At 36.9% G+C, this 20168-nt stretch overlaps 3 protein-coding genes across 4 annotated transcripts; 2 read left to right on the top strand and 1 right to left on the bottom strand.

Moving 5' to 3' along the window:
• Positions 1 to 382: 382 nt before the first annotated feature.
• Positions 383 to 1425, top strand: LOC112170883. Its single transcript, XM_024308165.1, has 3 exons — positions 383 to 636; positions 744 to 941; positions 996 to 1425. The coding sequence occupies exons 1-3, from the start codon at positions 383 to 385 to the stop codon at positions 1423 to 1425; spliced, it is 882 nt and encodes a 293-aa protein (XP_024163933.1).
• A 5797-nt stretch (positions 1426 to 7222) lies between these two features.
• On the top strand, positions 7223 to 9220 carry LOC112172311. The gene is made up of 4 exons (XM_024309599.2): positions 7223 to 7368; positions 7530 to 7886; positions 8438 to 8545; positions 8644 to 9220. Exons 2-4 carry the CDS (start codon positions 7560 to 7562, stop codon positions 8920 to 8922), a joined length of 714 nt encoding a protein of 237 aa, XP_024165367.1. The 5' UTR covers positions 7223 to 7368; positions 7530 to 7559; the 3' UTR covers positions 8923 to 9220.
• A 100-nt stretch (positions 9221 to 9320) lies between these two features.
• On the bottom strand, positions 9321 to 13520 carry LOC112170882 (cell division cycle-associated protein 7). 2 transcript variants are annotated; one of them, XM_024308164.2, is made up of 6 exons: positions 13229 to 13520; positions 12788 to 13045; positions 12536 to 12694; positions 10695 to 10778; positions 10441 to 10537; positions 9321 to 10108 (listed from the first exon to the last, which is right to left on the bottom strand). In XM_024308164.2, exons 1-6 carry the CDS (start codon positions 13471 to 13473, stop codon positions 9614 to 9616), a joined length of 1338 nt encoding a protein of 445 aa, XP_024163932.1. In that variant the 5' UTR covers positions 13474 to 13520; the 3' UTR covers positions 9321 to 9613. The 2 variants fall into 2 exon arrangements, with proteins under 2 accessions (XP_024163932.1, XP_040364592.1); XM_040508658.1 differs by having other exon boundaries at positions 9321 to 10102.
• Positions 13521 to 20168: the final 6648 nt, after the last annotated feature.

The raw sequence follows: 20168 nt of genomic DNA, 5'->3' as shown, positions 1-20168 counted from the left end.
TATACATATATATATATATATATATATATATATGAGGTATATGTTGTTAACATAATGGATATATTTTTGCTGTTTCATTCCTTATAGCATATCTGATATTTATTTAATTAAATTTATCTTATATGTTTTATCAATTAAGCATACTTAATATTCATAATACAAGTGAACCTGAAGTTTCACTACTGCTACTCGAGCCAGAAGTTTCGAGTACATATCCGTTTGAACCTGAAGTTCTAATCATAAGACCACGAAGTAATTGCGATCCGATGTTCATTTTTTTTCGAACCTGAAGTTTCGATATTGATTACTTATTTGTTAAGAACCTGTAGTTCTAACACTATATATGGATCCTAACATACCTCATCTTCATTGTGGCAAGAAGATGACGAATTTGGCAAAATTGGATTTTGTCGCCCTTGACATCTCTGGCAAGAACTACCTGTCTTGGGCCCTTGATGCAGAGATTCATCTCGAAGCCCAAAACCTTGGGCCTACAATCAAGGAAGGAAACTCAGCATGCCCGCAGAATAAAGCTAAGGCTATGATTTTTCTGCGCCACCATCTCCATCAGGGATTGAAGGACGAGTACTTAACTGTCAAAGACCCACTTGAGCTATGGACAGGTTTGGCAGATAGGTTCTCTCACCAAAAACTGTTGTGCTCCCTAGAGCACATTACGAATGGTCGCATCTGCGCCTTCAAGATTACAGTTCTGTGATAGATTATAATTCTGCCATGTTCAGGATCACCTCCCAAATGAATCTTTGTGGAGAAACTGTAACTCAGGCCATGATGCTTGAAAAGACCTTCTCCACCTTTCATGCCTCAAATATGGTCTTACAGCAGCAATACAGAGAAAGAGGATTCACCAAATATTCTGATCTTAGCTCTTGTCTTCTGGTGGCTGAGCAAAACAATGAGCTCTTAATGAAGAACCATCAGTCTCGCCCTATAGGATCATAACCATTCCCTGAAGCGAATGCTACTTTTACTAGTGGTTATAGCAATAGACGTGGTGGAAGGCATGGCAAAGCCCGTAACCGTGGTCATAGACGTAGTCAGGGTCGACAAAATGGCCAAGCTCGTGGGGGCTACAACCAGCAGTTGGGCCCAAGGAACAATGCCAAGATTACTAAAGGAAATGGTCAGATGATCAAACCTCATAAAAATGAAGATAGTGTTTGTCTTAGATGTGGTGGTAAAGGCCATTGGGCTCGCACCTGTCGTGCAGAAGACCATTTGGTGGCCTTCTACAAAGCTTCCTTGAAAAATAAACATGTGGAGACAAACTACATTGACCACTCTGACCCTTGGGATTCATCTGAGCCTATAGACATTACTCCACTCGATGTCTCAGATTTTTTTGCGAACAATGGAAGCAATTTTGATGATATGACCAGTGGTGGAATTCTTGACGACTACTAGTTGTCAGCCTATGTTTAGGCATTTTTTTTAATTTTCTTTCTACATTAGTCACCTTTTGTTTAGGCCTCTGATTTTTTTAGTTTGGTTTGTTCCTAGCTATTTTGCAAGGCAATAAAAAGAAATTTTTTTCTGGATACTTTTTGCTATATCATGTGGTTTATGATGCATCTAATTAAGAGCAACTCCAACAGCTTCCCTATAATTTTTGTATTATAGAGAAGCAAAAGTCAAACCTTTAGCCTATTTTTCTTCTCCAACTCCAACAGATTCCCTAGTTTACAATAATCTATAAAATCTCCATATTCTTCTTTAAAATTTTGGAGTTTGCTGTAAATATAGGGAATTTGGTTTTCTCTCTCCTCACTTTCCCTAAAATAGAGATAATTATAGGGAATCTGTTGGAGCAAAAGAGGCTTATTTTTCCCTAAAGTAGAGAAAAATCAAAATATAGGGAATCTGTTGGAGTTGCTCTAAATTGCATATGTTTTTCATGTGGTCTATGATGCATTAATTAAATTGCATAAGGGGCCTCCCTATTTTTTTTTGGAGCTCATTAATTAAATTGCATGTGGTCTATGATGCATCTACTTTTTTGACGTCAGTTTGCAAAAAGGAATTATGATGGGTATATATATATATATATATATATATATATATATATATATATTTATATATATTTTTTTCTCTCGTACCCAAATGAATGACTAAATTGTTTTTATCTATAAATGATCTATAATATCATGTTTTACTGCCTTAGTCAGACTAATTAATTAATTATTATTATTATTTCTTTTATGAAGGCATGAACATGGATTTTGGATGCTCTCAACTTATGAAGGATGGAGAAGAAATATGTCTTGCTGACAGTGCCACTACACATACGATCCTTCGTGATCGGATTTATTTCTCCACTTTAACGCCTTCTAAAGCCAATGTGACTACTATCTCAGGTCCTGCAGACCTGATTGACGGCTCCAGAAGAGCCCACATTAGGCTACCCAATGGAACTCAATTGTCCATTCAAGAGGCTTTATATTCTTTGAGATCCAGAAGAAATCTCCTCAGTTTTAGAGATATCCATTTAAATGGATACCACATTGAGACCACGAATGACAATCATGTGGAATATCTTTGCATTACCTCCAATAAAAACTGCCAAAAGCATATATTGGAAAAATTGGTTGCCCTATCATCTGGGTTGTATTACACAACTATTCAACCAATTGCAACCATTCAACCAATTGAGGCATACCATGTTGTGAACCAGTAGTTCAAAAATCAACATACATTTATGCTTTGACATGACCGTTTGGGTCACCTTGGATCCACCATGATGTGTAGGATCATTACAAATTCCAATGGACATCCATTGATGACTAAACATATTGTTTTGCCAAGCAACCCTTGCAAAGCTTGCTCACAAGGGAAATTGGTGGTTAAACCATCTTATGCAAAGATAGATATCGAATCCCCTTCTTTTCTACAAAGAATTCAAGGGGACATTTGTGGACCTATTGACCCATCTTGTGGACCATTTCGATATTTTATGGTCCTAGTTGATGCCTCTACAAGATGGTCACATGTTTGCCTCTTGTCTACCCGTAATGTGGTATTTTCCAAACTACTTGCTCAGATAATTAAATTACGAGCTCAATTCCCGGACTACTCTATCAAGTCCATTCGCTTAGACAATGCTGGTGAATTTACATCTCAAACGTTTGATGATTATTGCATGTCTATGGGAATTAAAATTGAACATTCGGTTCCTCATGTTCATACACAAAATGGTTTGGCAGAAGCTCTTATTAAGAGACTTCAAATAATAGCTCGCACTTTGCTAATGAAAACAAAGATGCCAGTTTCTGCATGGGGACATGCAATTTTGCATGCAGCAGCTTTAATTCGGTTGAGGCCCATAGCCAACCATCAATATTCCCCATTACAACTTGTTTCTAGGAGCCATCCCAATATCTCCCATCTTCGAACATTTGGTTGTGCTGTTTATGTGCCTATTGCACCGCCACAACGAACAAAAATGGGCCCTCAACGTCGATTGGGAATCTACATTGGTTTTGATTCACCATCCATTATTCGGTATTTAGAACCCATGACGGGTGATACCTTCACCGCACGGTTTGCAGATTGCCATTTTGATGAGACAATATTCCCGCCTTTAGGGGGAGATAAGACTGTTCCAAATGAACGTCGTGAATTAATGTGGACTGTACCCACTATATCTCATCTTGACCCTCGTACTAAAGAAAGTGAAATTGAAGTACGAAGGATTCTGCACCTTCAAAATATTGCTAACACAATGCCTGATGCATTCACTGACACAGCAAAAGTGACAAGATCACATATCCCAGCAATAAATGCACCGGCAAGAATTATGTCCAAATTGGACAAAATAATGTGGCGGCCAATGAGCCATCTGCTGCACGCCTGAAGCGCGGCAGACCTGTAGGTTCAAAAGATTCAGTTCCTAGAAAGAGGAAAACAAAGGCACATATGAATCCTAATGAAATCGCCCCTGAAGAGAATATTGGGCAAGACAATAATGTCCGATCCACAATTCATGATTCTGTGACTACAGAAGAGGAAAATGACATCGGTGAGACACCAGCCCATGAAGAGGCTCAGGTACCTGAAAATAAGGAAATTTCCGTAAACTATGTGTACACCAATGAGTTGTGGGATCGTAGAGATATGATCATAGAAAATATATTCTCATTTGCAGTAGCTACTGAAATAATAAAAGGCGATGACACTGAACCTCGCTCTGTTAATGAATGTAGACAGAGACATGACTGGCTCAAATGGAAAGATGCAATCCAAACTGAATTAAATTCTCTACAAAACCCAGTGTTTTCGGACCTGTTGTCCAAACACCACCCAATGTCAAACCAGTTGGATATAAATGGGTATTTGTGAGAAAGCGCAATGAGAAAAGTGAGATTGCAAGATATAAGGCGCGACTTGTTGCGCAAGGTTTTTCACAAAGGCCTGGGATAGATTATGAGGAAACATATTCTCCTGTAATGGATGCTATCACATTCCGCTATCTAATAAGTTTAGTAGTTTCAGAAAAACTTGATATGCGTCTTATGGATGTTGTTACTGCATACCTATACGGTGAGTTAGATACTGATATCTACATGAAAGTCCCAGAAGGACTTAGGTTGCCTGAAGCAACTACAAAACCACGCAATATGTACTCAATCAAACTAAGACGATCCTTATATGGATTGAAGCAATCTGGACGAATGTGGTACAACCGCCTCAGTGAGTATCTACTTAAGGAAGGATATGTCAATGATCCTATATGTCCTTGCGTGTTCATTATGAAATCAAATTCTAGTTTTGCAATAGTCGCAGTTTATGTCGATGACATGAATCTGATTGGAAGTTCTTCAGAACTTGGAAAAACTGCTGAATATTTAAAGAAAGAATTTGAAATGAAAGACCTTGGAAAAACAAGGTATTGCCTTGGGCTGCAAATTGAGCATTTGGATAGTGGGATTCTTGTCCATCAATCTGCTTATACAGAAAAAATTATGAAGAGATTTGGTATGGAAAAGGCTCACCCACTGAGTACCCCAATGGTTGTTCGAAGTCTTGACACTATGAAAGATCCATTTCGTCCAAGACAAGATGACGAAATTATCCTTGGTCCAGAAGTACCATATCTTAGTGCTATTAGTGCCCTTCTTTATTTGGTGCAATGTACAAGACCAGACATTGCATTTGCAGTTAGTGTATTGGCAAGATATAGCTCTGCTCCAACATCACGCCATTGGAAAGGTGTAAAAGACATTTTACGCTACCTTCGTGGTACAACAGATATAGGTTTATTCTATACAGATAAATCTGTTGATAATTCCACGATTGTTGGATATGCTGATGCAGGATATCTCTCTAATCCGCATAGAGGTCGCTCTCAAACAGGATATGTTTTTACTTGTGGAGACACAGCAATTTCATGGCGATCATCTAAGCAAACACTCGTGGTAACTTCCTCTAATCATTCAGAAATAATTGCTTTATATGAGGCTGGCCGAGAATGTTTTTGGTTAAGATCCATGATTCGCCACATTCGAAGCACCTGTGATTTACCTTCAGTAACTGACAAACCAACAGTCATGTATGAAGACAATACTGCTTGTATTGCTCAGATTAAAGAAGGATTCATCAAAGGTGACAAGACTAAGCATATCGCACCAAAGTTCTTTCACACTCATGAGCTTCAAAAGAATCAAGAAATTGCAGTGAAGCAAATTCGATCCGACGAAAACTTGGCTGATTTATTCACCAAATCTCTACCTAAGTGTACTTTCCAGAAGTTAGTGGAAGGGATCGGATTGAGACGACTCTCGAAGCTATCAAGCGACGCATGCAAAGATCAGGGGGAGATTGCAATCAGGGGGAGCATCAAGAAACATGCTACCTAGGACATATGCGCGTTGTGCTCTTTTTGTCCTTCTACCAAGGTTATTTTTATCCCACTAGATTTTTGTTACCTGGCAAAGTTTTTAACGAGGCAACAATAAACGCGTCCAATGCCATCATCAATTGGTGGACATCCAAGGGAGAGTGTTGTAAATATTATTTCTTATGTGGCTGTCCATGTTATTAGTTAGGGACCTATATGTAATATATCAATAGTTTAAACACTTATCATGTAAACCCTACCTCTATATAAGGGAGGCCTCTAAGACTGAATAATACACTTCTCTATTTTCCCCTCATCTCTCTTTATACGTTTCTTACTCTCTACAAAGTAAATCAATACTTTTTAACAATTACATCATTGTAAATATCTTGTTGAGATCTTTAATATGAGCCCAATATTTGATATGTTTATAATTTTTAAAATAAATGTGTAACCATTAATTTTTATGATATACTTATTTTTATTTAACTAAATCAATTAAATTAAATTAAATGATAGCCCTTTTTTTGTCATTATCAAATTAAATTATAGCCGTTAGATGTGATGATATTTGATTTTGGCCTACAGAATTTGGCCGGTGACAGCACTGTTTTTTATTGGTAGGCTAAAAAAACATATTAGAGAGAATATTCTATTTTTGGTAGGCTAATATCATGGGAGATGCTCTAAGTTGTACAACGCCAAATAATTGGAGCTAAATTATATTTTTCCCAACAAATACTGCACATGATAGACCAACCTCCAACCCTTTTTACTCGTGGGGTCCAAGATGGTCTAAATGTAAACAACCCTTTTATTTTTGTGTGTGAATAGATACGGCCCGTTCCGTTGTTGAAGATGCGTTTTGAAAAGGATCCAGAAAGTGGACTCATCTAGGACCGGAGCTGGGCTAACAACCTATCCCGTGACCCATCACTAGTCCAAAAATCTATCTGTCTCAAGTAACAACCACACCAAGTCACCAAATAATCCCACAAGGCATTTAGTGATCTGGCCTGCAAAAACTGGTCATAGTGCTCGAACTCAAAGCTGGTGTCAAGCCCTTACCCTCTCGGCTTCTCATGCTTTTCTATTTGATAATTCGAGAGTCGGTTAGATAAGAGATTCTTGTTTGTAATTTTATTCCTTTTCAAAAAAAAAACTAGTGAGCTGGTCATTTGACCATATTGATGAACGGAAGCATTGACCATAAGATGCGTTTTTAATGTTTTCATTTTGATCTTCGGTTTATCGGTTTGTAGACTAATATCAACATGCCCTAAATAATTGCAATAAAGGGGTAAATATCTCTCAAAACTTGCCGCGTAAGCAACATCAACTTCCATAACCGTTTATTGGACAAGATCCAACACATGTGCCTGGATAACCGTTTTGGCGCGTCTCGGATGAATAATTACAAGCAATACATAACATAAACGCCACCATCCCATCTTTAATTTTCCTATTAGGGTTTGATTTCATGAGTAAATCTGGGACGATCTTTTTGTCTTTAGGTTTGTAGCCATACATGCATCCAATTTTTCTTGTTTTTCTGTACTTCCTCTATATTCTGTATTAGTTTATTATTTCTGAATGTTAGGAACATTGTATTGATCGCCAGAGAAGTTTAAAGGATATGCAAAATGGTTGATGGTTTGTCTTTTCATTAATTCAGATTGGTGAAGGTGAAGTCTCCAAATTCATCATGGGGTCGAAATCGACGACGAAGAAGATGATCATCATCATCATGCTGTTGTTGGTTACGATGATGAGGTTTGTTGCGGATGCTGGAAGTGATACAAATGGTGTATTTGATCCTTGCTCAGATGCAACAATCCAAAGATGGGATGGTTTTACATTTGGTCTTGCATTTTCAAACAAGGACTCGTTCTTTTTCAATCAGACTCAATTTTCGCCCTGTGATACGCGTCTATCTCTCTCGAGCCCAGACAAGAAAGCACAACTTGCAGTGTTTCGACCCAAAGTCGATGAGATTTCCTTCCTTACCATCGACAGTAGCTCCTCTAATCCGGTATGAAATTCAAGAACTTAGTTCATCTTTTAGTTGAAAATATAAGATTGGTTTATGTGTGTGCATGTGTTCATGTATGCATGTCATGAGATCATGCTCTATTTCTGAACTTGCACTCACAATACTGGGTTTCATTAAAGGTTTAAGTAATGATGCCAGCATTCATTAACTTGATTATACCACTTATGCATAGATTTGTGAGACTAATCTTAAATTAGAGCATAGAGAGAAATTTGAATGTGCCAAAATCCATTGCATTTGCATAGATATTATTGTGAATGGTTTTTGTATCCTACGGTTTTGACTTTCTAGGTCTTACTAAAAGCAATTCCAAATGAGATTTTCTTTAAAAGAATATATAGTGCTTCATTTGAAAACACATTTCAAGATGCTTCTTCAGAAAGAAGTGTTTCTAACTCGGAAGGAATGCTCAACTAGCCATAACTTGTCATATCAGTAGTATTTTTTAGCTTTTACAATTTCTCTTCAGCTGTACCTTTAGACATGGGCATTGCTCAGATTAAAGTCATGAAATCTCATGAATTGCTCAGGCTAAGGCAGGCGGGTACATGGTGGCATTTGCTGGACGCAAGTATGCAGCAAGATCACCCCCAATATTGGTCGCTGATGACTCGAATACCATAACTAGTTTCACCTTGGTACACCCTTCTAGCCAATAGTCGATGAATTTCTCTTGCCGTCTTTCTCGCTTCCATTCTTGAAGCAGTATTGAAATCTGACTATATCTGTTCTACAGGTACTTGAATTCAACAGGGGTATTCTTCAGAACTTGTACTGGAAGAAATTTGGGTGCAAAGCGTGCTCCGGGGACTACTCTGTCTGCCTCAATGGCGAGGACTGTGCAGTACCGAACTCAAAATGCAAAAGCAATGGTGGGACTTTTGACTGCAATCTAAGCATACAGTTGACCTTCTCAGGAACAGACAAAAATCTTGAAGTGCTTAACTCATGGTATGAGGTGGAAAAACTACAAAAATACTCGCTTTACAGCCTATTCAAGAATTTTCTGATATGACCAACCGACTAGTAACAAAAGGTGAAATGTTGCGGGTGGGAGGGAAAATTCTTCTCAATGGAAGCCTATACTGAACTTTGTGCATGATTATATTCATTGAAGAGTTATGCGCATCACGAATGGTATTTAGCTATTTACATAGCACATGCCAGGCTAATGATATTTTAACGTTTACAAGTTATAGTCAAGTTCAGTGAAGCTCGAAACCTGTATGTACACTGACAAAATGATTCGACTCGTGTGGGAAAAAGGAATGCCGTTTTGGCAAGTTCCTAACTTTATAAAACGCTTTTTGTTTGTGACTGCTTTTGAGGATATAATGATGAACCATGTGCTTGGAAATGTTAGTTTCATTTGACGCAGAATCACAAAGACTAGTCACAAATAGAATACATTCAAGTTTCAGCAAGATTCCTGAAAACAATATCATTAGCAAGACTAGTAATGTGAGGGATCACATGCGTCAAAAGACTAGATATTACTGATACTGCCATGTACTACAGAACTGCAATTCAAGAAAACTTTCCCTATGCCAAATCAATTCTCCACAAAACATTAAGCTGCCCTGCTAACAAAAAAGTAGCATCTGTGATTGAAAAAAACTGTCTGGTTTCTTCCAACCTTTCACCAATTGTTCCAAGACTATTTGTATTTAGGGCGTCATGTCAATCAATTTATGATCTATAAATATTTAGTTCCTCCTCATCCTTGTGCTCCTTCTTAGTTGTTTCTTTTTTTCACCATCAACGTCACCAGCAGCATCTAGGTGGCTCATGTCTTCTGCAGCAACATGCCCACTACTCCTCCTTGTGCTCCTTCTTGGTTGCTTTGTCTCACCATGAACGACATCACCAGCAGCATCTGGGTTGCCCAGGTCTTCTGCAGCAACATGCAAACTACTTGTCCTCGTGCTCCTACTTGATTCTATATTTGTCTCACAATCAACAACATCACCAGCAGCATCTAGCTTGTCCATGTCTTCTGCAGCAACATGCGCACTAATCGTGCTCGTGTTCCTTTTTGGTTCTTTCTTTGTCTTACCATCAACATCACAAGCAATAGTAGCAGCATCTAGCTTGTGCACGTCTTCTGTAGGAACAAGCACACTACCTAAGAAGTTCACCTCTTTCCCCATGAGGCATCCCTCCATTTCTTCTTTGATATCATCATGCATTAATTCCTGTGTCTATATAAGAATCATACATCAATTCTAGTGCACTCAAGGGTTGTGATTTTGTTTGGGAACTATGGGATTGAATAAGGGTCTGAAATGTGCCACAGACTTCTAACTCAGTTTTATGAACTGATGCACAAAAAAATTTAGCCATTGGTTCCATGTACACAAAAGCCTTGATACCCAAACTATGGATTGAATGAACGTATGTGTCCATGTATCTGTTTATGACTGTCTGTGTACGTGCATATGTGTGTGCTGTAATGCATTATCTCTTACATTTATTTTTTTTTGAAAAAGTACAAGGAAACCATCATACCCTCCATCAAGGACCTAAGGCTTACCTTCCTACTCAAGCAGAGACTGCAGTTACAGATATCCCGACAAACAGGGCAAACCCAATGAGGATTTTGGTTGGCTTTAATCACATTCTCTCCATATCTGTGGAATAATGAAAAATTAAATGAGTATGCTAACAACTGAATTAGTGGCTTGCTTTTGGAGGTCTGTTACAGCTTTTCATTCTCATTGGAACCAGGAAAGGTACTTTCAGTAAGAAATCTGAAAAAACAAAGAGAAATAAAATAAGAAAACCTACCTCATATCCAAGCAATCTCCACAAAACTGCCCTTGGACCAAGTCACATTTGCTGCAATGAGTAAGATCACCCAGAGTTCTCTGCCTGAAAGGAGGCATGTCATGGCCAAGCAAATTTTACCAAGTGAAATGACAACTTTATGTAGCAACTAAAAAGCAAGCTCGGCCAAGAAAATTTTATCAAGTGAATGGACACCTTTATGCAGCAACCAAAAAGCAAGCTTGTATAACACCCTAGATATGCAGTAGATTTTATGATGAACCCAATTAAAAATAGATGAGCTCTTTTGCTAAATAATTGGAAAGATACTATCTTTCGTTGGGTTATAAATGATACAGATGAGCTCCCTCAATCAACAGGGATCCTCAAGTCTTTTGTCCATCTTAGATTCAGGAAAAAAAAAGTTACTCAAGTATAAAAGAATAATATTTGCAAGAACCAGCCAATAAACGGGAAAGACTCAAGAAGAAGGAAAGAAAAAAATCCTTCGGAAGAGCATCAAATGTAACTTTCAATTGAAAGAATGATTTGCAAAGAAAATACAAGACGAATTTAAATGCTGAATTCTGAATAAGTTGCTGAATCAAAAGTACTAAACAAACTAGTTAATTTCCATTGCCTATTTTATGGACAAGTTTCCTAAGTCAAGCTTAGAACTGAAAAGGTACAAAACTGTAATGACTATAAGGAATTGTAGAGTAAAAGGATAGAGTTACAAAATATATAGATAGGTTTATGAAGTTTGGAACAGGAGGCAGAATAAAATATAGAATAAAAAATAATAATAATCCTGGAATACAATTTTTGCCAAGTTATAGATTTTCCCACTTAAATTTAATAGAACAGAAAATATAAAATAAAATAAAATACATTAGTTAGAGATTCTTGTTTGAATCAGTATTAAAATCTTGCAGGACTCTGGGTACAGAGAATCCTTTAACGATAAGAACACTCTGCAAGCCACTTGACAGAGCTGAGTCAGCCTATGAAACATGCTTTGGCTAAGCTTTGTAGACGTGCAGCAAGTTGTTTCCAAAATCTTGGAATGTTCTACATGACAGGAAATGTCTTGTTGTTCCAAGAGTATTACTAGCTTATCAATTAAGTTGGTTCATCTTCATTTTGGTCATAATAATCTACATGAATAAGGAAGCTGCAGGAACCAACCACTACACTGCAAGACTCAAAAAAGAAGAACAAATAGGATTCCATGGAAAGAACATCTAATGTATTACCAAATTTCATTTGGTAGAATTGGAATCTTAAAGCCAGAAAAGGTAAAAAAAATTATATGAAGAAGCTCTGGAACAATTCTGAAAAAGCGATGGATAAATCCCTCAATTCAACAAAAAAGAACATTAAAAAAAATATCCAAGCACAACAGTATATAAATAATCATTAGAGTTCACTATTTCAACGTAAGGCTTCAGATTATCACAGTAAATATCAACAAAGCAGCTAACACAGAGATTTACATCAGTTCAAGATTCTGATTTGAAGCAGAATTGAAGTTGCTTGCCCTGGTGCTCAGGGAAACCTTTTACAATAATGATACATATGACAAACAAGCCAGTGGCAAACTGGGAAAAGCTTATACACTTGAAACTGTTAACTGTTTGTAAGAAAGTTGTGCATAATTAGTCATGTTAAAATTGGACCTGGATGTTCAAAACAACATACAAGATCTATCATCATCATCATCATCAAGTTAATTCATCAACCAATCTATCCAACTTATGAATTCTTCTCAATGTTCGAGAAGAGATACTCAAATGAGCATCATTCCCTTCACTGAACAAACATCAAACATAACAAGAAAACTAAAAACACGTATCCTATACCTGCATTGGTGACAAGTTTCATCCTTGACCCCATCATCAATGCGCTCCCCATCTTCTCCATAGTCATCCACCAAGTACTCTCCTTCAACACTCTCTGACAGCTCTTTCTCCTTTTTAGGACTAGCTTCCACATAACTCACTGGAGCCACATCTCTCAACCTACAAAATGAACCACTTTCTTGAAAAATGCACATATTTACAATAAACTCGGTTCTTTTCCACTTTCCTGGAACCCAAACAAGGATGGATTACCTAGAAGAGCGCCTTGGTGGAGACCCCGAATTTGAAATCTGTATGCGAACTTTAACCTCAGAGTCAGAGTCAGAGTCGAACTCCAATTCTGAGGCTGAGTCTGATTCTGAGTCAGTTTCTGATTCAGTGTCTGATGTCCTTCTCTTCCCATCATTGGGGTTCCTTGCATTTTGAGAAGCCTTCCTTACTCTTCTTTTTGGTTCAACTGAGACCTTCCTTACAGTTTCCGCATAGGTTACAGGAGCCACATTCTGCAACCTGAATCAAAAAAAACCCAAAACCTAAATTTCCAAAAAAGCACAATTCTTTTTCCAACGACCTTGTAATTTTCCCTCTGTGTTTACCAAACAAACACCCAATTTTTCTTATTCTGCAAAATTTCTTGAAATTTTTTACTTTTTACTGCAATCCCAAACAAGCTCAAGAGGGGGATTGGGTTACCTGGAGGAGCGTCTTGTGGGAGCTGAGTTGTGGGTTTTGGGCTGATCGGAAGGAGGACTCCGGCGAAGGCGTTTAGGAGGGTTAGGTTTGAAGGAGTGGAGCTGGCGTGAAAGGTCGAAAATGCCCATGTTCTGCATTCTGGCCAGGTTCTCTTTGATCCTTTGCTCTCTGATTTTCTCGTAGTCGGAAACCCCCGCGCTTCCATTCTCGGCGGTTCCGTCGTCGGCTCCGCTCCGAACCACCATCGTGATTTTGCGCAGTGTAGTGGAATGAAACGGCAGTGGTTTGTGCGTGTGTGTGTGAGAGAGAGAGAGAGAGTCTCGGGAAGAGAAGGGTTTGTTTTTGGCGGGAGAGGAGTGGTGCGAAACAGAATCAGAGAGTGACACATGGAAAATAAAGGAGTGGATTATTATTATTATTATTATATTGGTCCCCGTAAATTGGTCCAAGTTTTATAGTTTTACTTTATAGGGGATTTTGTTTTTGATAATTTTTTTCCTCATTTTCCAGTTAGAAATGAGATTCTAATTTTCACATTATTATTCAGTCATTGTGAGCAAAGAAAACACTAATTCTCAATTATGAAATACTCGAAGTATTTCACCGTCTAATCCAAGAGAAGATCTTCAGGATACGATCTAACTATTGAGTTTGTCCGACCGCCCAATGTCAATGATAACTCGCCACATGTGCAAGTACTTAAATATTAAGGATAACTTTGATTATTATATGGATATAGAATTTTGGAATTGAGGCTTTTGATTGAATGGGTGGACCTATAACATCGACCGCCCTACCCAAGCAATATCTTGTCTAATGACAGTAGCAAATTTAAGTGTTAAATAGCGTGGAATACACCTTGCTCTGACATATGGTATGAAATCTCATGATTTATCGTAACATTAGAGTGCCCAAAAATTGTAACTTCTTCCCCTGCTGAATTTAGAGATTTCATTCAGCCAATTCTTTGCACAATAACAGATGAATCACAATTGTGGCTTGAGCATCACAAGATTCTTCTGTGCGGGTTCTATGAATAGGTGATGTAAATAACAATTTTGGGGCATTTGGGTCTAAATTGGGTAGAAAGAACCCCAAGTTGAGGTGATATAAGAGAGAAACTTGTGATCAAACAAAAGCATTATTAATAATATCTGCTGTGACTATGTTTCTATTTAAAAATTTTAACAGGTTGAAATGGTTGGATAGATCCCAAACCTTGATAGGTAATGATCCTGATAGTCTAGCTAGCATTAGAGAGACCAAGCCCAGTAAGATTTGTTTGCGTTAGAATCCATTTGGGAAGAAGAATGAGATTTAATTTGGTGCAACATGAGAATACTTGCATTTAATTTGGTGCAACATGAGAATTCTAAAAGCATGCTTGTATGCACATGTATGGTATATGGGTGATTCATATATTTTTCTTGATTTATGTGTGTTTACATTTGGTAAAGTCCAGTTATATTAGTATTGGATGTGACTCGTAGTTGTGCAGATCCATCTTGTAGTTCAGGCGTTGCAGTTTGTTTGTTTGATTTTTTGGTTTTGTTTTTGGGTTAATTAAATATTAACTTGTTTACCAATGATTGTGACTTGCATTGTGACTTATATGTTGGTTTATACAGTTTTAGTGGGCGGTAAAGACTAGGAAATCATATAGCCAACAGAGATGAGGTGCGCATTGAAGTGGCTGATTATATACAGACTTTAGTATAGAATTTTGACTACTAAAATGATTTTGAGTAAGGCTAGTTTTTTGCTCTGAGGCAAAGTTTGTTGATAAAACTGATTATAGCTTGTTATTCATATGTTTCTAGGCTAGCCTTTGTAGGCTTGGAGTTTTATGTTGGATCATGAATTTGGAAAGTTAATGGAATGTCCCATTTTTGGATGATATGCTTGAGTTAAGATGTTGAGATATGTCACTTTTTTTCCAAGCAGCAGCTACAATTAAACTTTGCACATCATGCTTGTCAAAAGGAAGTGATGTATATAAATGTATAACAAAACAATAATGTCAAAGAAAACGATGTCAATTTAGAGATTAGAAATCAGTACCAAAATAAAAATAGATGTCTCATAATTATCAACATATTGAAATGTGACCCCAAAATCGATGTACACAAAATCAATGCACATCCAGGGGCGGCCCTGAGCGTGTGCAGGTAGTGCTGCTGCACAAGGCCTCCGAAAATGGGACTTCGAGTTTCAAATACATATATCTATAGGCATAGTGAATATAATATATTTAGTTCCTTATAAAAACAGTAAAGCTTGTGTAGTCCAGTTTGTAGGTTGGTTAAGGCGTACGCGGGCCTTCATTCCCTTGTCACGAGTTCGCTCCGTATTTTAATCTTCCTTTCTTCTTTTTTCTTCCTTTTTTTTTTTTTTACTTTCCTATTTTATTATACCCATTCTTTTTTTTTTTTAAGTCATTATGCAATGAACTTAAGGTCTTGGTCAAATTTTCGCACTAGGTCTCTGAATTCTCAGGATCGGCCCTGTGCACATCGATATCTAAATACCAAACCGTAATCTATTGTTAATGTACAAATTAGTTGCTATAAAGTAAACTGATTCACCATGAAATACAGGACATCAGTTTTGAAAAACTGAAGTGATGTCTACAACAAAATAACACATCAGTTTATGTGAAAAGAAGCGATGTACACGAAACCAGTAAACATCGTTTTACATAAACAAAAACGATGTTCTGGGTAAAGTAACACATCATTCTTAATAGAGAAAATTAGAAAGAAAAAAAACCCAAAAAATGAAGCTCCTTTTAAGGAAAACCCAAGCCTATGTTTTCTTTTAATCTACACCCATTCACATAATTAAACCTACCGTATAGGTTTTAAGTCTATAATTAAGTTTTTTCCTCGTTTTTTTAGTTTGACTATTTTACCCTTCTGGATATATAAGGAAAGTATTCCTCTAATATAGGTGTTTTTTTTTTTTTGAATTTAAAAATGGCATCAGTTATAAACACAAATTAGAATTTAATACAATCAATTTATTTTTCCTGATTTAAAAACGATTAATTGCCTTAATTAATGTATATCTCTTCCTTTCTGATTTGATCTATAGATTTGCCATTTTTTATTAGATATGTTTGTGTAGATATTTCTATTATTAAATATTTCAACGTGATTAATTGCCTTAATTAATGTATGTAACTGATGCCATATTTTAGGAGATATGTTTGTGTAGATATTCCTTATTTAAAAAGATTAATTGCCTTAATTATTGCATATATCTTCCTTTCAGATTTGATCTTTATATTTGTTATTTTTTAGTAGATGTGGCATAGAGAGACATTGAATCTAGGTCCTCTATGTATGGAACTATAAAACGTACAGCTAAGGTCATTGCTACTATTGCAGAAAAATAGTGTCACACAAAAATAGAGACAAACCAACCTAACAAAATCACATTCATTCTCAAGCCCCCTCAGTTTAGCTACATCTTTGATTTGTTGCTCCAGGATCACCTTGGACAACCTTTTCACTCTAGGGAATCATCTTTTAATGAAATCAGAATCCCCTTTTCTCTTCTTTTGGTTAAGGTTGATCTCACGGCCTTCAATATTCAAACCAAACAGTCCTGCAATGTCACCTACAGATATGGTACCAGTAATTTCCCCAAATTGAAAAGAGTTTTTTTCCTTGTCAAAGCATTTTAAAAGAGAAACGATGTCACTATCAGACTTCCTACAAGCAGAGTCTATTATTTGCTGCTCATAAAAAGCTCTAAACAAATTCCTGAACAGTGTGGACTATATCAGATCAAGCTTCAATTCAGTAATATCTACCCTTAACTCGTCGGTCATAACACGTCCAAACTTGAGAAGGTCGCACCTAAATTCCAGGTGGGTGTACTCTTTAGCCATCAAAATTAACTTGTAGTATCTATTGAGAAACAAGAAGATGAAACAAAAACCTGCAATCAAGAACTTGTATAGTCTATCATACCTACTCAATAGCAAAAACCTAGAACTATCACAGAACAAATACCTCTTCGTCAGGAGCACACACACCTTTTAGAATAGGTAGAAAAAATAAGACTCATCAACCGTACCAATCAAATATGTTGTCGAACACAGGCAACCCACCAACCTCTGATTGTGCGATCCATTTATATCACAATCACAATTTGAAATCACAAACAGAATCACAAGCTTGTGGAGATATTGACACCAGCTTTGAATATAGAGATTAGGCTTTTTAATGTGGAGATTACGTAACCTCCAACCCAGAGGAGAATTTTCAATTGCTGAAATCAAGGGTTGAGTAATTCTGGGCGACGTCTATGATCGACTTCCATCGGCAACATTACTGGATTTTATTATCAATCCTATTTAATAGGTGAATAGGGAATTTGATAGTGGCAGTTTTAGTAATTCTTAACAACATTGGGTTTTATTATTTATTCTATTTAATAGGTTTATTTTATTTTACATAAACCTAATTAATTGGTTTGGGTTTATATTAAAACACTCTTATGGATGAGTTTATTCTAAAAGAGGTGTGTGAATTTGGGTGTAGAATCAAATTCCCCTTCTTAATAAAGTAACCGATGTTGCCTAAAGGTACATACATCGTTCGTAGGAAAATAAGGTGGCAAGATGCAAGTAAAAATGGCCAAGAACAAACAACATTTTTTGAACACTGATGTCTAGAAGAGTATCAGATATCATTTCTGAAATTGTAATTGATTTAAATGTTCACTTAGGTATTGCTCGACATATACTTTATTAAGCATAACATGTGAAAATATGAAGAATTAAATATTGTTAACATACAAAATTATGATGATTGTAACGATTATGCATCGATTTGTGTTTTAGAAGCGATATTGGTTGTTATCCGGGACATCGGTTTTTGACCGATGTCTTATTTTCTCGATCTTTTACATCACCCACTAAGAGATCAATCGGATTTTAGTTTTACATCAGTTCTGGACGATGTCTATTAACAAAATTCTAGTAGTGGCAGGCCCGCCTAACAATAGAACATGTCTAACCAATCAAGTTGAAATGGTGGATTCCAATCAGAGCTCAAGTTGATGGAGAAACGGTTGCTAGAAAGAATCAAAATCTTTAAACGAGAGAGGTTCAGAAAGTGGGATTCTGTTATGACACTAGTCAAAGAATTGTTCGAGAGATATAACCCTTCAAGGCTAGAGAGTTGCTCAGCACTCTCAGGTACAGACCCATTTAGTTGATTCCAGCCAAGATCTAACATTCTTAACTTAGAAAAAGGTTTCAAATTTGGCAACGACCCCCAAAATTGGTTAACATTCAACTCCAAGGTCTCAAGAGTGTTCTCAACACAAGACAAGGTTTTAATAAAGTTCTGAATGTTTTCAAACAATTGGTTTGACCGTAAGGCCAACGACTCTAAGCTGCATAAGTTTTGAAAGCCTTTTGGTATCCCACCTTCAAGTTGATTCTCAGATAGATCTAGTGTTACTAAAGAAAGCATGCTTGTGAAGACATCTGAGATGCGACCTTCAAGTGTGTTAGTAGAGAGATCAATATAGACAAAGTTGTTGACATTAGCTATCCAATAAAATATTGAAGAACTAAGAAAGTTCTCATAGAGGTCAAGGAGTTGAAGAGAGGTGGAAGAATTAATAAAGGAAAGTGATCTTAGATTGACATCAGGAAGGTTACTCTGGGATAACTGAAGCTCTGTTAGTGAAGCGAGCCTGCTTAAAGATTGTGGTCAATTCACAGCCTCAGACAAAAATTAGCTTTTCTGAGTCTTGGTTCTTTCAATTGACTCAAAGAGCCAATGAACTTGGGAATCACAATTCCTTCAAAACCATTATAACTGAGGTCTAAATAATTTAGATATCAAAATTCAAGTAGTGACGGACTAATTTCACCTCTTAAAGGAACTTCAGTAGAATTGAAATATGGATTATAACTAAAGGAGAAATCTAGAGTGACGACATGACCTGTTTGGTTGTTGCATGCTAATCCTAGGGGTGTAAATGAGCCGAGCCGGAGTGAATACCAAGGTGATTATGTTCGGCTCCTTTGTTTTTTATTGAGCTCGAGCGGGCTAAAGCTTGAATTTTTTTTTTTCCATGCTCAAGCTCGGCTTGGCTTGAATATTTTTCTTAAGCCCGAGCTAGGCTTGGCTCGGTTTGATTTATTGGACGAGCTCGAGCTTGAATTGGCTCGGCTGGGTGCATTTGACTTTAAATTTAAAAATAAAAAAGGAAGAAAAAATTTAAAATAATAATCCAAAATTTGATGTCTAACCATCACACAAATCTCTTTTGACTTTATTGTAATATATTTTACTTAAATTTTCATATTCTCTTCGAATTAAAAAGGAAGGTAATAAAAAAATTAAAGATTGATATTAGAAAAATTATATTTTTATTTATACTATAAATTTTCATGAGTCGAGTTTTAACAAACTTGAGCTACTCGTGAGCTAGATGAGCTGAACATATCCTTGTTCAAACTCAGCTCGTTTTTTTGTCGAGCCTAATATTGAGCTCAAACTCGGCTCATTTATCTTATGAACATGAGCCAAACAAGTTAAAATCGAATCGAATACAAGTTGAACACGAACTGTATCGAGCTTATTTACAGCCCTAGCTATTCCTCTCCACTCGCAGCAATCTCTCTCACTAATCCAAGAGGCAAGAGCATTGGAGTCATCCAGAAGGCCTTGTTTGTTTGTATTGAAGAAGAGCATGCCTTTCACTCTCCAAGCACATAATGTTGTTCGAGCTTTAGGGTTTTGTACAATCATTCTATGGATAACATGTTTCTCTCATCAAGAAGATTCATGCTCCCCCTTGACGATTGAGACCTTTGATTAGAGACATTCAGATTATCTCTTCCTTCTTTGAGGACGTAAGTTTCTCTCATATTCCTCGAGAGGCGAACTTCGTGGCAGATGCGGTTACTTCC

The sequence above is a fragment of the Rosa chinensis genome, chromosome 6 (assembly GCF_002994745.2).
Source record: "Rosa chinensis cultivar Old Blush chromosome 6, RchiOBHm-V2, whole genome shotgun sequence".
In the NCBI taxonomy this organism is placed as follows: domain Eukaryota; kingdom Viridiplantae; phylum Streptophyta; class Magnoliopsida; order Rosales; family Rosaceae; genus Rosa; species Rosa chinensis.
This window is presented reverse-complemented; position numbering and strand designations above follow the sequence as displayed.